At 41.8% G+C, this 18,734-nt stretch overlaps 1 protein-coding gene across 1 annotated transcript in view; it reads left to right on the top strand.

Annotated features, from left to right (window-relative positions):
• LOC126355568 (solute carrier family 22 member 7-like) overlaps nucleotides 1-17,543 on the top strand; it is a 112,627-nt gene extending 95,084 nt beyond the window's left edge. Inside the window, exons 9-10 of the mRNA XM_050005930.1 lie at nucleotides 4,238-4,425; nucleotides 17,331-17,543. Of these exons, the coding sequence (XP_049861887.1) occupies nucleotides 4,238-4,425; nucleotides 17,331-17,543 (401 nt within the window). The remainder of the gene's footprint in view (nucleotides 1-4,237; nucleotides 4,426-17,330) is intronic.
• Nucleotides 17,544-18,734: the final 1,191 nt, after the last annotated feature.

Here is an 18,734-nt window from a genome sequence, read left to right as displayed (position 1 = left end):
ATTTCCATCATTGCTTCCTCGATGTACAGATTGAAGAGTAGGGGCGAAAGGCTACAGCCTTTTTTTACTCCCTTCTTAATACGAGCACTTTGTTCTTGATCGTTCACTCTTATTATTCCCTCTTGGTTGTTGTACATATTGTATATGACCCGTCTCTCCCTATAGCTTACCCCAACTTTTTTCAGAATCTTGAACAGCTTGCACCATTTTATATTGTCGAACGCTTTTTCCAGGTCGACAAATCCTATGAACGTGTCTTGATTTTTCTTTAGCCTTGCTTCCATTATTAGCCGTAACGTCAGAATTGCCTCTCTTGTGCCTTTACTTTTCCTAAAGCCAAACTTATCGTCACCTAGCGCATTCTCAATTTTCTTTTCCATTCTTCTGTATATTATTCTTGTAAGCAGCTTCGATGCATGAGCTGTTAGCTGATTGTGCGATAATTCTCGCACTTGTCAGCTCTTGCCGTCTTCGGAATTGTGTGGATGATGCTTTTCGAAAGTCAGATGGTATGTCACCAGACTCATATATTCTACACACCAACGTGAATAGTCGTTTTGTTGCCACTTCCCCTAAGTTTACACTATGTTAAATAAACAAACGCCAACAAATGAGAAAAACAGAACACAGAAATAGCAAACATAAATTTTTTGGCAAAATGTATCAAACACTCTAGATGACATTCTATCCAAAAACACAGTATTGGTACTTGGAGACATTAATGCACATATTGTCAAAGAACGTTTGCAGAGAGACAATTCTATGCACCTAAAAGATCAAACGTAAATGGAGAAAAACACTTAAACCTATGCATGCAGCATAACATACTAGTGAAATCTGCATTTCTCAAAAAACTTTGTAGTAAACAAACCACGTCGATATAATAACTCCAATTTGTGGTGAAAAAAACTCGATCAAGTTGCTGTAACTGGACGTTCTGTAATTGAAGTACTCAGAATAAAAGTTCCCAAGAGCGCCGGTTAATTCAGATCACTACCTAAGTATCTGTCATTAAATCCAAGGCTAGACCATAATTTGGAAAAGGAATCGATAAGAACCCAGAGAGTTTGACATGCAGAGGTTAGCGAGGGAAAATTATTACACAATACAGTTTAAAAAAATACTACCTAGATGTTGGGTAAATGTTCAAAAAAATTTTATTGGCACTACAAAAGGAACTATGTCTTTAAAGAGAAATGGGAACATGCTTTGTGGAATGGTGACTGTGATAAGTTAATTATAAAGAGACAACGAACTCGGAATATCAAGAACACAAATGAAAATTATAAGAACAGAACAAAATTTATAGAAGCAAGGAAACATGCATCAAAGTGTTTCAAGAAGATCGGAGTACAACACATAAAAGTTCAACGAACGTAATATTTTATGCATAACTACACGTGAAAATTTTATAAAGCATTAAAAATAGTAACCACCAAGTTTACTCTTCATAAATCCAAGAACACAAAAGACTGCGTATAATAACACAGAGAACTGCAGAATACTTGCAGATTCCTTCGAAGAACGTACAACTGCGCACCACCAATAATTTCATTTTAATAATGCAATTCAACTGCAACCGAACTGAAAGCCAGCAACAATACAGGAAATCACAGAAATCATAAAACTACATAAAAATAACGAAGCATCAGGAGAAGATAATATAGTTGCTGAATTGTGGAAACACTCTAGACACATCATTAGTCTGGCTGGTTGGTTTTTGGGGAAAGGGACCAAACAGCGAGGTCATCGGTCCCATCGGGTTAGGGAAGGATGGAGAAGGAAGTCAGCCATGCACTTTGAAAGGAACCATCACGGCATTTGGCTGAAGCGATTTACGGAAAACCTAAATCAGGATGGCCGGACGTGGGATTGAACCGTCGTCCTCCCGAATGCGATACCAGTGTGCTCATCATTAGTCTGTGTCTATCAGAAATAATTAATGAAATAAGGACAACAAATAACTTACAATCAGAATGGTTATTAATACATCAACCACATAAAAAAGGAAATAAAACTGATCCTAACAATTATAGAGGGCCTTCCCTATTACCAGTGACGTGTAAGGTCTTTCCTATGGCACTTTTAAAGAGAACTGAAGGAATGCTAGAACCACAACCAGGAGAGTATCAAGCAGGATTTAGAAAGAAAAGGTCTTGTGCACAGCAAATACTAACTCAAAAAACATAATAGAAATCAGGAAATTCAAAAACTTGAAGTACTTGATGATTTTGTCGATTTTAAACAAGCATATGAATCAACTGGTAGAAATGCAGTAATCAACATTTAAAGGAATTAGGATTAGACAGTAAAACACCAGAAAGAGTTAAAGGAACTTTAACAAACACAATATCAATAGCAAAATTTATGATGCAATCGTCAAAACCTTTTGAAATAAAATCTTTAGTAAAACTTGCACTTTTAAATGAGCACTAGGAATGAGACAATGGAAAAAATCCATCAATACTAAGTATGTTCATCTATGGAAAAAACCAAAGAAAATTACCTTAGCTTGTCTAGCTTTTGCAGACGACATGGCATTATTTACTGAGTCACTACGTAGTGTCAAAGAACAGCTCACAGAATAACAGAAACAAGAGGACAAAATAGGGCCACAAATATCATTTGGAAAAATTCATTTCATGACTAATGTCAAAGGAGCCCTTCCAAATCTCCAAATTCATAACAACCCTATTTCTAAAAAACAATGTCTAGGAGAGGGGATCACAAGCAACACAGAGGAAAAGATATCCGTAGAAAATAGAGCGTTTAAAATGGAATCGGCATTCCAGATGACAAAGAACATGTACTAGAATACAAAATTAAGACACTATCAAAGGTTGGTAATGCTTGAAACATTGCATACAGCACATTTAAACTAAGAAGATTTGGGGATCTTGTAAAGTAGATAAAGTTGAAAGAACCTCTATGCTAAATATCTAGAAGTATTAGTAATGTTGAATACAATTTAAGATCAGTCAGAGAGCTCTATTTGAAAATGTAAAAGCTAACCGATATAACGAGGGAAAGAAGACTACAGTTTTAAGGCTACATATACAGAATGGATAATAACAGACTAACCAAGCAAATATTATACTTATGAAAGCTCTACAAATCCAAATCTACATGGTTCACCGAAATTGACAAAGATATGAAAACACACGACTTAGAATGAGCATAAGAGATAACACGATAATTTTCAGAGAAGCAACACAAAAGAAAGGATTCAAGGAAAGAAAGACGTCTGCAAAAAGAAGAAAGAGGGGCTGGGAAGAAAATGAACAACTCCCTCAAAGGCTCCAAGCTCTATGGGACTTAATATCGGAGGTCATCAGTCCCCTAGACTTAGAACTCCTTAAACCTAACTAACCTAAGGACAACACACACATCCATGCCAGAGGCAGGAATCGAACCTGCGACCGTAGCAGCCGGGTGGTTCCGGGTTGAAGCGCCTATAATCGTTCGGCCACAGCGGCCGGCCCCTCGAAGGATGAAAGAAGTTTGGAAGCAACGAAAATTAAACACAAAGCAAAATCAAAGTTGACTTATCCTACGATTTAAAAGGGTTATTCGAATAAATAATAACAATAAATAAAAATGTAGGTAGTGGTAGTTTTATTTTGGTAACGAAAGTAGTTACATTGTTTGTTGCAGAAGTGGTAGCTTGTGCTGTAGAAATAGCAGTAGGTATAATGACAACTATAAATTACTCAAGATAATTTAAGTTACGAAAGTCTATGGCTCTTTCTGTCACAACAAAGGAGGACCCACCTGAAGGTGGACAGAGGTACTAAAGGAAAACGACTGGTAGCCATCTAAATACTAGAGTGGTAGTAGTAGAAAAAAATATAAAGGAGAAAAAGTACATGATTGTTATGGGCAATGTGAGCTTGACTCAAGACAAAAAAAAAAGAAAAAAGACATGGATAGAGAGAACGAAAATAAATAGGTTATTGTGAAAATTCATGCACTTATAATTCTGTATCTAACGGTCCATTGTTTTCATCTAGAAAGTGGACTATGATAAGCAATTAAACAAAAGTCCTACTATAATAAACTTTTCGTTCTGCGTGTTACAACATTCTTGCAATGCATATAGGAAATATTTAAAATCTCTGTTCATTGTTGAATGTTTAGGCTGCTAAGGATGACGTTCCGATACTTCACAGTAATCAACTACCTTTTGTTATCGTTATAGTAGAGGAAAGATGTATCATAGGATACTTTTCTGTTTCAGCGGGTACTTCCGGCATCGCCCTGACGGCGGTGGCCTTTGTGATGCAGTTCTTCACAACTGCGAGTGGTGGCTTAGCACACCTGCAGAGCGCGGAAGTGCACCCCACGTGCCTCCGGCAGATTACTGCCAGCCTCGAATGGTCGATGGCTGCCATCTTTCTCTCCCTCCTTCCGTACATAGTCTTCAAGGTACGTTATGAGCTGTGCAGCTTTTGCGCTGCGGCTGAAACAAGCAAAGTTATCCTGACGCTTGCAAACGTTGGTACTGTGGTATCCACAGAAATTTATGCAAGGATGGGGTGGGGAAAATTTGTAGATTTACCATTTTTGATATAGCTGATTCAGTTATGTCGTGTTGCGAAGATTATTTTTGGCCAGAGGTATACAAAGGAAGCTATATCTCATTGGACTGAGAATTGTCTGCTTAGCACTTTTAAGGTAGATTACCTGAATACCCAAACGGTATGCATATTTAATTAGTGTGTGCGATTTTTATACTATTACGAGGGTGAGTCAAACGAAAACGTTAAATACTTTTTATATATTATTTATTGTGCAGAATTGGTACAAAGCTGTATCACTTTTCAATATAATCTCCCCCACGCTCAATGCAAGTCCTCCAGCGATTACAAAGTGCATAAATTCCCTTAGAAAAATATTCATTTGGTAGTCCGCGCAACCACTCATGCACCGCGTGGCTTACCTCTTCATCACAACGGAACTTCTTTCCTCCCATTCCAGCTTCGAGTGGCCCAAACACATGGAAATCACTTGGGGCAAGATCTGGTGAGTATGGTGGATGAGGAAGACACCCAAACTGCAGGTCTGTGATTGTTTCAACTGTTGTACGCGCAATGTGGGGCCTTGCATTGTCATGTTGCAAAAGGACACATGCTGACAGCAATCCACGTCGCTTTGATTTGATTGCACGCCGCAGATGATTTTTTAGGAGATCTGTATATGATGCACTGGTAACAGTCGTACCTCTAGTCATGTAATGCTCCAAAATGGCGCCTTTTTCGTCCCAATAGAGAGTAGGCATAACCTTCGCTCCTGATGGTTCTGTTCGAAACTTCTTTGGTTCTGGTGTTGTAGAATGGCGCCATTCCTTGCTCACTCTCTTCGTTTCCGGTTGGTGGAAGTGAACCCAGATTTCGTCCACATAACGATTATTGCAAGGAAGCCATCACCTTCTCATTCAAAGCGCCGAAGAAGTTCTTCACAAGGAGCAACGCGTTGTTGTCTCATTTCAGTAGTCCGCTGCCGTGGCACCCATCTTAGAGACACTTTGTGAAACTAGAGCCCCTCATGCACAATGTGGTGTGCTGACCCATGAGTAATCTGTAAACATGGTTCAAATGGTTCAAATGGCTCTGAGCACTATGGGACTTTACATCTATGGTCATCAGTCCCCTAGAACTTACAACTACTTAAACCTAACTAACCTAAGGACATCACACAACACGCAGTCATCTGTAAACATGCTGCAGTGTCATTCAGTGTCACTCGGCGGCTTACCTTCACTATGGCTTCAACTGCTGCATTGTTCTGTGGAGTCACAACTCGTTGTGCCTGACCTGGACGAGGAGCATCTTCCACTGAAGTCACACCATTTGCGAAGTTCCTACTGCACTCGTAGACTCGCTGAACCTTCATTCGTCGATGAATTTCAATACGTTTCACACCTTCACACGCAAAAACCGAATAACAGATTGCTGTTCTTCCCTGGTGCAAGTCGCAAATCGGGTGGCCATCTTTATACTGATACTGCTACGGTATGTGTGCATATGCGCTATGCTGACACCTACAGGCCATTCTGCACTCTGTTTGTAGCACGCTAACCAACTCACAGGATAACGGCGAGAAATTTGGCTTTCTTATTACAAATTTAAGGTTTTCATTTGACTCACCCTCCTAACATGCATATGGATGCTACTATTTGTATTCAACGTTCTGAAATTGTGTCGTCGTATAATTGTATACAGGGTGGTAATCAATGAGTTATGAATGAGAAGTAGAAAATATTCACAAACAATTTATTACATTCCAATAATAATAGGCTGACACTGAAATTACTAGGTTGGTGCATAAGTTCACAGTGTTTTTTTCCACAGTTTAATAAACACAACAGATAAGAGAAATAGAGACTTCAGTCATCGAAAAAATATTCTCCTTTGCAGTTTACAAAAGTCTGCAACGCTGGGGTAACTTTTCGATTCTGCAAATATAGACACAATGTGGTTTTGAGGCTAGAAACTCGTCGAGCCATCTTCGTAGCGCATTTTTATTCGGAAAGGAAATCCATTGAACTTTGTTCCATAGAGAGCGGTAAAGCAGGAAATTTGAGGAAGCGAGGTCAGGTGAATAAGGTGGGTACGGAATGACTTCCCATCCTAACTCCTGTATAGTGATTTTTGTCAATCTAGCAAAATGTGGGAGGGCGTTATGGTGAAGTAGCGTCACTTCACGCAGTCTTCCTGGTCGTTGTTCTTGGACTGCGTCGGAAAGACGTCTCAGTTGTTGACGATATATGTTAAGAGTGATGGCTGAACCTCGGGGAAGCAGTTAGTAGTACACCACACAGTCGCTGTTCCACCAGACGCATAACACAATCTTTCGTGGATGCTCTCAACCCTTTGTACGGGGAGTTACTGCTTTGTTTGGAATTAGCCACACCTTTTTTCCTTCTGTTAACATAAAGACAGCATTTCCCGTCACCATTAACGGTACAGGACAGAAATGGTAGGTGTTGAATATAATGGTCGGTGCTGAATATAAAGACAGCAAGTTATGTCGGATTTTCTTCGTCTACAGGAAACTATTCTTGTGGATTCTTTGTGCAATGTATAGTTCGATAAGAGCTGTAAGAGGGAGTGACAGAGAAAAGACTGAGGACACTATTTCGACAGAAAGGAATGTGCATAATTTCCCGTGAACGGTGTGAGAAACAGGTAAATTCAAGGGAATAATTACAGTGATTGTTAAAGTTACAGTATTTCCCGTCAGGCTCAGCGTTGTTATCCTTCAGTTCAGTTGATCCGCTAATAGAAATTTGTGAAAATTGTTATAAATAAAAGGTCTGTACCCTGATGTCAGGAGGGGGAAAGTGGTCCTTGTATCAACCCGCCTCCACCACCCATCTTCTCCGTTTACAGACGCCAGTGGTTTGGTACGGTGCAACATATGTTTAGTAAACATGTACGGATTCCTATAAAAACTAAAGTGGCCTGCAGATGGTTACATGCGAGCATTAGCCGTTCCCCATATACATGTATGGTTGAGGGCAGCCGGCCAGGCAAGTGAAGATCATGAGGCATTGTGTCAATTTTTCACAGCGCTAGTCAGTTAATATGCTTTGTGCAAGGCGTGAAAGTAGTACTTGGCGAGTCACCTTGGTGAGAGTAAATGGCTTGGTAGATGTGAAGTACTGAACATGTTATTCGCAGAGCAAGTGAATGTCGCTCAGATCAAGGGAATAAAGGAGAGGCAGAGCAATTATCGCGTAATGAATAGTGAGTAACGCTCCTAACATTTCTCCCCGACACACAAGAAGGTATTTTTTTAACTGAAAAGTGCGATTACAAGGATACGAAGATACGAATTACTCTATTCATTGAACGAATAGATTAATAAATTCCTAGAATAACCCTGTCAGGAAATCTACTAATTTCGGTTATTTTTCATAGCTACAGTTTCACCCAAACACACCTTTGGTAATTGAGTCATATGAAACGGTACTACAGTTTAGAGCAAATTTCGCAGTACGTTAGTGGCATAGAGAACAACACAGCATCCTAAACTCAAACACAGAATAGTCGTTCAAGAATTTCTAAAACTGACCAATGTAATACATAAAAAGGAAGAAAAACAATAATAAAATAACGTGGCAACTTCCTTTGTAGTCGTGTCCTTTTAAGAAGTACTTGCATACAATCGTCAACTGATAGATGAAAATGGAATTCCAAATGTTGTCCTTGGTACTGGCACCGCCACAATAGCAGCTATATACGTAAGTGTCCCGTATACCTTCTTGAAGTCACATTCCGTTGACAAACACGGAATTACCACGAGTGAGCATTCGTAAATGTAAACATGAAATCCAAAGAGAATACCTAAGTAACAAAGTTGTGTAACTATGCTAGGTAGTCCGGAAATTCAAATCCTGTCATGAACAGAAAGCTGTGAAGCCTCTGAATAATAAACAGATATTAAAAAAGATGTGAAGAGTTTATGAAAAAGTTATTTGTGTCATCTGTAAGCTGTTCGTTTAGGGCATTGTGTTTTCGCACTCTATGAATAGTAATCTCTAATTGTTGTAACAGATCCAGCTTCATGCCGTTATCTTATACAGGGTGTTACAAAAAGGTACGGCCAAACCTTCAAGAAAAATTCCTCACACACAAATAAAGAAAATATGTTATGCGGACATGTGTCCGGAAACGCGTAATTTCCATGTTATAGCTCATTTTAGTTTCGTCAGCATGTACCTCGTCGATTCTCCGCCAGTTGGCCCAATTGAAGGAAGGTTATGCTGACTTCGGAGCTTGTGTACTAGCATCAAGCACATCAGTACGTAGCATCAACAGGTTAGTGTTCATCACGAACGTGGTTTTGCAGTCAGTGCACTGTTTGCAAATGCGGAGTTGGCAGATGCTCATTTGATGTATGGATTAGCACGGGGCAATAGCCGTGGCGCGGTACGTTTGCATCGAGACAGATTTCCAGAACGAAGATGTCCCGACAGGAAGACGTTTGAAGCAATTGATCGGCGTCTTAGGGAGCACGGAATATTCCAGTCTATGACTTGCGACTGGGGAAGACCTAGAACGACGAGGACACCTGCAATGGACGAGGCAATTCTTCGTGCAGTTGACGATAACCCTAATGTCAGCGTCAGAGAAGTTGCTGCTGTACAAGGTAACGTTGACTACGTCACTGTATGGAGAGTGCTACAGGAGAACCAATTGTTTTCGTACCATGTACAGCGTGTGCAGGCACTATCAGCAGCTGATTGGCCTCCACGGGTACACTTCTGCGAACGGTTCATCCAACAATGTGTCAATCCTCATTACAGTGCAAATGTTCTCTTTACGGATGAGGCTTCATTCCAACGTAATCAAATTGTAAATTTTCACAATCAACATGTGTGGGTTGACGAGAAACCGCACGCAATTGTACAGTCACGTCATCAACACAGATTTTCTGTGAACGTTTGGGCAGGCATTGTTGGTGATGTCTTGATCGGGCTCCATGTTCTTTCACCTACTATCAATGGATACTCTACCTGCGCTGCTAGAACATGTACCTTTACAAGTACGACACAACATGTGGTTCATGCACGATGGAGCTCCTGCACATTTCAGTCGAAGTGTTCGGGTGGTGTCACCGCCAGACACCACACTTGCTAGGTGGTAGCCTTTAAATCGGCCGCGGTCCGCTAGTATACGTCGGACCCGCGTGTCGCCACTGTCAGTGATTGCATACCAAGCGCCGCCACACGGCAGGTCTAGAGAGACTTCCTAGCACTCGACCCAGTTGTACAGCCGACTTTGCTAGCGATGGTTCACAGACTTCTACGCTCTCATTTGCCGAGACGATAGTTAGCATAGCCTTCAGCTACGTTATTTGCTACGACCTAGCAAGGCGCCATTATCAGTACTATTGATATTGTAAACCATGTATCGTCAAGAGCGACGTTCATCATTAATGGATTAAAGTTAAGTATTCTACCAGCTACGTCCGTTTTTCTCAATTCTAATTCCCTTGTCATGTTCCAGACCTCACGCCAGCCTGCGTGAGCTAAAACACGTGCATTTCGGCCTCCTTTAGTAACACGGTGTTGGCTCTCCTGGCAACCACAACAGTTTGTATGCTTCTCAACAACTGATTCGGTGACAAATGGATTGGTAAGAGCGGACCAATTCCGTGGCCTCCACGCTCTCCTCAACCCTCTTGACTTTCATTTATGGGGGCATTTGAAAGCTCTTGTCTGCGCAACCCCGGTACCAAATGTAGAGAATCTTCGTGCTCGTATTGTGGACGGCTGTGATACAATACGCCATTCCCGAGGGCTGCATCAGCGCATCAGGGATTCCATGGGACGGAGGGTGGATGCATGTATACTCGCTAACGGAGGACATTTTGAACATTTCCTGTAACAAAGTGTTTGAAGTCACGCTCGTACGTTCTGTTGCTGTGTGTTTCCATTCCATGATTAATGTGATTTGAAGAGAAGTAATAAAATGAGTTCTAACACGGAAAGTAAGCGTTCCCGGACACATGTCCACATAACATACACTCCTGGAAATTGAAATAAGAACACCGTGAATTCATTGTCCCAGGAAGGGGAAACTTTATTGACACATTCCTGGGGACAGATACATCACATGATCACACTGACAGAACCACAGGCACATAGACACAGGCAACAGAGCATGCACAATGTCGGCACTAGCACAGTGTATATCCACCTTTCGCAGCAATGCAGGCTGCTATTCTCCCATGGAGACGATCGTAGAGATGCTGGATGTAGTCCTGTTGAACGGCTTGCCATGCCATTTCCACCTGGCGCCTCAGTTGGACCAGCGTTCGTGCTGGACGTGCAGACCGCGTGAGACGACGCTTCATCCAGTCCCAAACATGCTCAATGGGGGACAGATCCGGAGATCTTGCTGGCCAGGGTAGTTGACTTACACCTTCTACAGCACGTTGGGTGGCACGGGATACATACGGACGTGCATTGTCCTGTTGGAACAGCAAGTTCCCTTGCCGGTCTAGGAATGGTAGAACGATGGGTTCGATGACGGTTTGGATGTACCGTGCACTATTCAGTGTCCCCTCGACGATCACCAGAGGTGTACGGCCAGTGTAGGAGATCGCTCCCCACAATATGATGCCGAGTGTTGGCCCTGTGTGCCTCGGTCGTATGCAGTCCTGATTGTGGCGCTCACCTGCACGGCGCCAAACACGCATACGACCATCATTGGCACCAAGGCAGAAGCGACTCTCATCGCTGAAGACGACACGTCTCCATTCGTCCCTCCATTCACGCCTGTCGCGACACCACTGGAGGCGGGCTGCACGATCTTGGGGCGTGAGCGGAAGACGGCCTAACGGTGTGCGGGACCGTAGCCCAGCTTCATGGAGACGGTTGCGAATGGTCCTCGCCGATACCCCAGGAGCAGCAGTGTCCCTAATTTGCTGGGAAGTGGCGGTGCGGTCCCCTACGGCACTGCGTAGGATCCTACGGTCTTGGCGTGCATCCGTGTGTCGCTGCGGTCCGGTCCCAGGTCGACGGGCACGTGCACCTTCCGCCGACCACTAGCGTCAACATCGATGTACTGTGGAGACCTCACGCCCCACGTGTTGAGCAATTCGGCGGTACGTCCACCTGGCCTCCCGCATGCCCACTATACGCCCTCGCTCAAAGTCCGTCAACTGCACATACGGTTCACGTCCACGCTGTCGCAGCATGCTACCAGTGTTAAAGACTGCGATGGAGCTCCGTATGCCACGGCAAACTGGCTGACACTGACGGCGGCGGTGCACAAATGCTGCGCAGCTAGCGCCATTCGACGGCCAACACCGCGGTTCCTGGTGTGTCCGCTGTGCCGTGCGTGTGATCATTGCTTGTACAGCCCTCTCGCAGTGTCCGGAGCAAGTATGGTGGGTCTGACACACCGGTGTCAATGTGTTGTTTTTTTCCATTTCCAGGAGTGTATTTTCTTTCTTTGTGTGTGGGGAATGTTTCCTGAAGGTTTGGCCGTACCTTTTTGTAACACCCTGTATATGGAAAATTGTGAGCTCCTCGGCAATTCATGACATGGGATGGCCATGATTTTTTCTTGTTGGAGTTGCGTCCTTACGTTCCTTTTATTCTAAGTTAAAGGACCTACTACCACTTTGGCCTCAGCAGCTCGCGTTTCAGGTGTTAAGCTGAATTTTGTAGTTAACGTCACCTTGTGTTTGTCGATTTCATGTCTTAAATTAGTTCGTAGCTTAAATTGCACAGTATTGTTGCTCTTAAATACGGCATCGACTTTAAAACATTTGAAATTTTGAGAAATGTTACCTAAGTATGGAATTGTGACTCTCTTAGCATTCCGATTGCCATTCTCCTTTACATTCATCAGCTATTTCTTGAGTATTGATTTATTAAAGATGTTTTTATAGTAACCATTAGATATGGCTAGCTCTTTTATGATGTTAACCTCAGTCATTCTCTCTTGCTCATTCATTAGCCCTTTAGGAGCTCTGTCCATTAGCGAAAGGCAAAAAGTTATTGGCTATTCGTATGGCACAATTTACTGTGTATCAACATACCCGTTGTTGTCGGTTTTCTAAATACTTTGAAGGCATGCCTACCATCTTGTTTCATAATATTAAGATCGAGAAATTATGGTTCACCATCCTTCTCCAATTCTAAAGTGGATTCAGTTTTTACGTGTGAGCCATTAAATTTACTTAGAACTTTGGGAACTTCTTTTTCCAATCCATCAATCAGAATCAGCGCATTGCCAGCACAATATATTATCCACAGGCTGTTGCTAGTTATTGAGAATGCTCTTGCAAGACGATTAGTGAAACTATTTGCTATGGTTTTGTAAAGTACTGGAACCTGTAGGCAGTCCGTCTTTTAGTACACATAATTTATTCTTCAGCGTAAAACAATTGTATTTGAGAACGAATACTAAAAGTTCAATAAATTCGACATTTTTTTCCTGCGGTAGTCCTTTATATCTTAGCATTTAAGGTCCTCACTGAAAGGCATGCGCTTATTCATTAAACTTTCCACCGTATGTTGCGAATTGATGAGTATCATGCTTTTTTGCATACATGTATAAGATAAAGGAAAGGAACTAGATTTCTGGAGAAATTAGAGATTACTGTAATATCGTGGGAAATCATTATGCCGTACATGAGCAGCTTACAGGTGATACAAATAGCTATTTAAGAAACTTGTCCGTATTTTAATATCTATTTATTATTTACATTTAGCGACTTTAAAGCCTTCTGTTCACAACAGAATTTGAATTTCCGGGCTACCTGGCGTGAAAACACATGTTTGTTCCTTTGATATTCTCTTTAGATTTCATGTTTAGACTCACAAAGCGCTCATTCGCGGTAGTTTTGTGTTTGCTTTTCGAACTACGCACGTACACTGCAAGCTCTGTGACATGTTGTATTGTTCATCTGGTGGATGCCATCGTACCGAGGAAAAACAAAATGCATGTAGGGGTGGACATTGTCCCCCAGGACTGATTCATACTTGTGTTGATCCATTGTGGCTTCCAGAATGACGAGATCTCCAACGGTAAGCCACGAAGACTTTCTCCAGACAACGACGCTCCTTCCTGTGGCCCGGACCCAGCCGAGGATTGTTGCAGGGTGTTTGCTTTCAGACGTTTCACGACACGCATGCCAATGGCCGTATGGCCAATGGGACATAAAACGTGATTCACGTGGAAAGGCCACCTGTAGCCACCTAGTGGACATCCAGTTGCGGTATTAGGGTGTATATTCCAGTCTTCGTCGTTGAAGAATTGCAGTCTGCGTGGGAGCTTGAACCAGGTGCCTGTTGCATAGGCCCATACACAGCGACATTCATTGGACGGTCGTTTAGGAGACACTGGTTCATCTGGCCAAATGACCTACGCCATCCACCTTTTAGTTTCCTTGTCAGTCCATCCATAGCGTTTCCATGCGCACAGGTCCAATAATTAGTGTTCCCTTTTATTTAAAACAAATTCTTTAGAATATATCATAGCATCTTTGACACTCATATGTTTGTAAACACTTTGTAACTGTCAAACCATGCGATGCATATTGGAAATATGTTCTGTGACAAATATCAAGTGCTCAGTGATACAAATTTACGTGTACAACGGTAGAAATGTGGTTGAAATGTATTCAGTGACAAATCTGAAACGCTCAATTATACAAGTTTATGTGTGCAATGATGGTAATGTGGCGAAAACTACGAACGTCGTCTGCTGGACGAAAAGTATGAAAACAAGTACTCCAAACCAACATTTCACGTGAGCCACATGCCAATGCAAATTTGTAACGCAACCAAGTGTGTGTGACGTGCTTATAATTATGTATTATATATATTTTAGGACAACTAATCCGTAAAAAACGCACCACATGTTCTAATGAAGGCACGAAAGCCGTCTGGCGATGAATTACTGGTCAAATAATTCTTGGTACGGCCAACTGACCAAGTCTAGGTGTTTTCCTTGGTGGCGGGGTAGTAGTTTTAGTCTGGTTGTACCACTAATATTAGTGCCATGTGCTCTCTTGTTGTTCTAGCAGACGTATCCTGATAAGACTCGGTTGTGGTGTTTTTCCACCAAATTTGTTTTTGTAGCTCCACTAAACGCACTGCCCAGTATTTGTGGCACTGCTGTATGATTCTCATTATCAAAGATGCCCTAAGCTTGTTTGAACATGTGTTAACCCACGTTTTTTGGTGGAAGGACTATGACATTTAAGCCCGCATTTAAGAATCCATCCTTCCATATATAACAGGCTACTGCAGCTGTTATTTTCCTAGCTACGCTTTCTACCTCAAAGATTAATTGCCCGACGTATCATATTTTTGAAAATATTTTCGTGTTGACAAAACATACCATCGGTATCAAATTCCGTTCTCCTTCATTCTTGTGTTGTAGATAGCTTCTCGTCATGGACAAAAGTTTCTTCCAGTTGCCCGCCATCGATTTTACAGCGCAGTTACTAACCGTTATTCCTAGCAGTTTAATGTCCTCATATACTGTGAATGGAGTGTTTTCGTCTGTTTTGAATCATCTCTCTATCGGTATTAGGCTAGTTTTTCTGCGATTTGGCTTATTTTTGTATAGAGTTATGGACTTCCTGAAGATCCTGCTCCCATCGTATGATGACAGCCAAGTCTACTGGATATGGTGTACATTTTATTATGCTCCACTACATATCAAATCTCTTAAGTTTCCCATTCATCACTCTGACTAGTGGCTCAGTGGCAGTTGACATGGAGGAGTCCTGTCGAACAGCACTCTCAGTAGATATTTCAGGGTCAGTCGCACCCCTTAGTGATGATAATCACAAAGTCCAGTCACATTAATGTGACCACCGCCTATGTTAGAGGTCTTCGTGAAATAGCTTTCCGCCTCCATAGGCGAGTGGTCAGCGCCGCACGATACCATGCTAGGGGCCCGGTTCGATTCAATTCCCTACCGGGTCGGAGATTTTCTCCACTCGTGGACTGGGTGTATGTGTCCTCTTCATCATCATTTCACCCTCATCGACATGTAAGTCGCCGAAGTGGCGTCAAGTGAAAAAACTTGCACCAAGCGGCCGTTCTACCTGACGGGGGGCCCTAGCCACATAACATTGCATTTCAAGTTCTGGCAGCACTAGCAGTGGAGATCACATTAAGAGTATCGGGGGACATGGGAAACAGTGCTGTAGTCGTCGTAAAGAGGAAACGAAGCGACGTATCTGACATCCAAAAGGGCATGATCATTGGATTTCGAGCCAAGGATGGAAGCATTTGGGAAACGGTTAAGTTTGGAAACAGTTCGGCTGCCGCAGTGGTTAAAGTATAATGTGCATGGCAAAATTGCGCTACCCAAAACCGACGCCGAGGCAACTCAAACACACAAAGGCCACAGACGACAAGGGCAGACGACTACTCCAGAGAAGTGAGTGGGCGAATAGACATGCAACTGGAGAATACTTTGGAGAGCAGAGAAAAAAATTCTTCATTGTTCAGGCTAAGCACCTATCCAATAAGTTGTTTTAGTAGAGAGGAATAGAAAGATAAAATGTACGAATTTTGCGAACATTCAAATTCAACTGCACAAATTCGGCATCTTCGAAATAGATCTTCTATTTTTGAAGATAATTTTGGCTGGGAATGTCGGTTGACTGTTACATGGAAGATAACAGCAACCAACCACTTTTTACAGTGCTATTTATTTATTTAAATAGCGCCGTTACCGGTTTCGAACCGACGGACAGTTCACGTTATGATAAATGGAATGTGTTGTTGTTGTGTTTGTTATTGTCGTTGTACTCTTCACTCTCAAGACGGGTTTGCTTCGAGCTGTGCAAGTCTCTTCATCTCTGCATAGCTGCAGCAACCTATATAATTTCGAATCTGCTTACTATAATTGAGGATAGATCTCTTTCTTCAATTTTTACTTTGATCCCTTACAGACTTCCCTCTGCTACCTCAGTAACTATTCCATGGATCGTTATGTTGTGTCTTCTAGTCAAGTTGCCTTAAAATAGTTTACTACTCGGTTACAATCAGAACCTCTTGAGTACTTGTCCAAACTATCCATCCATTCATCAGTATTCTTGTGCAGCATCTTGTTCCACATGTTCTTATAATTTGTCTGTGCAGTGGAATACACTCACTGTAGCAGTGCTAGATAAACAATCTTTTCTTCGCCTGTAGAGGCTGCGTAATCTTGTGCTTTACTCATACATAGATGAGAATTATAGATGTAATAAAATAGTATTCCTTCAGCTATATGAGCAAATCAACTTTTAACAATGGGAAATCCATGTTCGAGTCCAGGTCCGGCATAAATTTTCACTGTCGGCATTCCCTTATATAGCTTATGCTTGCTCGTATTCGCACCTGCGAATACATTTCATGCATTTAATAACGGCTGTAGTCACCGCAGTGTCTGTTGCTTCGGACATGCATAAATCGTTCTCCTTAACAACACAGGCATTGCAACATCGTATTTATTCGCCGAAATCAGGCAGCGATTTTGTATAAAAATGTCCAATCCTATACGGCAATTACATAATGTGTGTAGTACAGGCTGTGATTGAGAGACGACTACATTTGAAAATTGGGCTCTGGCCGTGAGTCGGGGACAGCTAGCCAAAGCGGTTAATGCGATCGTAATGTAAAGAGGGCAATCCGGGTTCGACTGCCGGTGTGGAACAAATTTTCACTGTCGTCATTCCCATATCTGACTACATTTCATGAACTTTGAAATTTTACTGATGATAATTTGGTTCAAATCTATGAGAATACTTTGGTTCCGCCGATCACAAATTCAACATGAGCAGTAGTAACTAATTTGTTGCAGGCTGGATCTGTAGATGAACGGCTGCCTTTTGCCATCCTCTCGGCACTCAATTTACTGGCAGCCGTTTCCGTGTCATTCTTGCCAGAATCAGCTCTGCAAAGGCTGCCGGAGACCCTGAAGGATGCTGCAGTCTTTGGACGAGGCCGTCGTTACTGGAGCTGGAAGCCTAAGCCACCACCGATTTCTACAACAGAGCAACATGTTATCACATGATTCTCTCATGGTATAGTGTCCACACCTCTTGTAATATCTGTGTCATAAAACCAATAAAAATGTTGCTAGAAATGAATTCAATGGGTCCCTCACTAGCAAAAACTCACATTTGCTTACTTTATTTTATGACAATATGTGCCACACGGAACTTGTAGAACTCACGCAATGCAACCTTGCCCCACGTAGAAAAGATTTCTCGTTCTCAGAGCTGGGCGAGTCTATCACTGTGTTCGAACGGGCGGCCACCACGATTTTCTGTCGGCTACTGAGCTGTGTGCTTCGTCTGTTGTGTAGAAAACATTATCTCCTCGCAGCCACTACACTGAGCGAATGGAGATGCATACACACTGACTACACTACAACCTTTCTCAAATGATTTTAAAGGAACTACTCGCTAAAAATATTCGATTCTCCTTATCTCTTAGCCTCATTCGTCAGCTGCATGGCGAATTACCCATCATTTCGTTAATGGTTGTTATTATTGTGATATTTCAATTTTAAGCAAGTTACTGTGCAAAAATCGAATGGTTTGCTGGTCATACATTTCTTTGTAGATAACATATTGAATCTCTGCTTACTCATGAGACGAGATCTATATCTATCTCCAGTCTCGAGAAAATGGATTGAATATAGTGCACACACTTTCGGTAGCGTGTGCAAATGGTAGAGTCTAAATGTAATATTCGTAACGTTCCTCGTAACTCGTATATTGTTCAAGATATCAAAATAATTATTTATGAAATAATACCAAGCAAAGTGGAGAGTATTTTTCCATATAGTTAACAAGCAAATACTTTTTATCTGCTGTGATAAACGAGTACCAACAGATTTATCCAATGAAATAGTGTAATTATTTTAAGGCCTGTCGACAATTGGCGAAATAAGTATTAGTATGGATTTCTAATAACAGAAATTTAGGAACCACAGGCTAATTTTTATACCCAGCACGAGCTTTTCATATGTTATTGACCTGAATTTTCCTCTATTTTTTTCCTTTAATAATAGAGTGTTTCGGGAGTGTTGCAATTGCAACTGCGTTGGTCTGTTACTCATATGAAATTGTGTAAGCCTCGCTCTATTATTGCAAAAGAAGATAATTTTAATATGTAAGAAGAATTTTATTAGTTAGTCGAGAATAAACTCTTCTTCTGTTGAAATCTCATTGTAATCCTGTAACGCATTGTGTTTTAA

The sequence above is a fragment of the Schistocerca gregaria genome, chromosome 3 (genome assembly GCF_023897955.1).
Source record: "Schistocerca gregaria isolate iqSchGreg1 chromosome 3, iqSchGreg1.2, whole genome shotgun sequence".
Classification (NCBI taxonomy): Eukaryota; Metazoa; Arthropoda; class Insecta; order Orthoptera; family Acrididae; genus Schistocerca; species Schistocerca gregaria.
The sequence above is the reverse complement of the archived record's forward strand: the minus strand, read 5'-3'. Positions and strand labels throughout refer to the sequence as shown.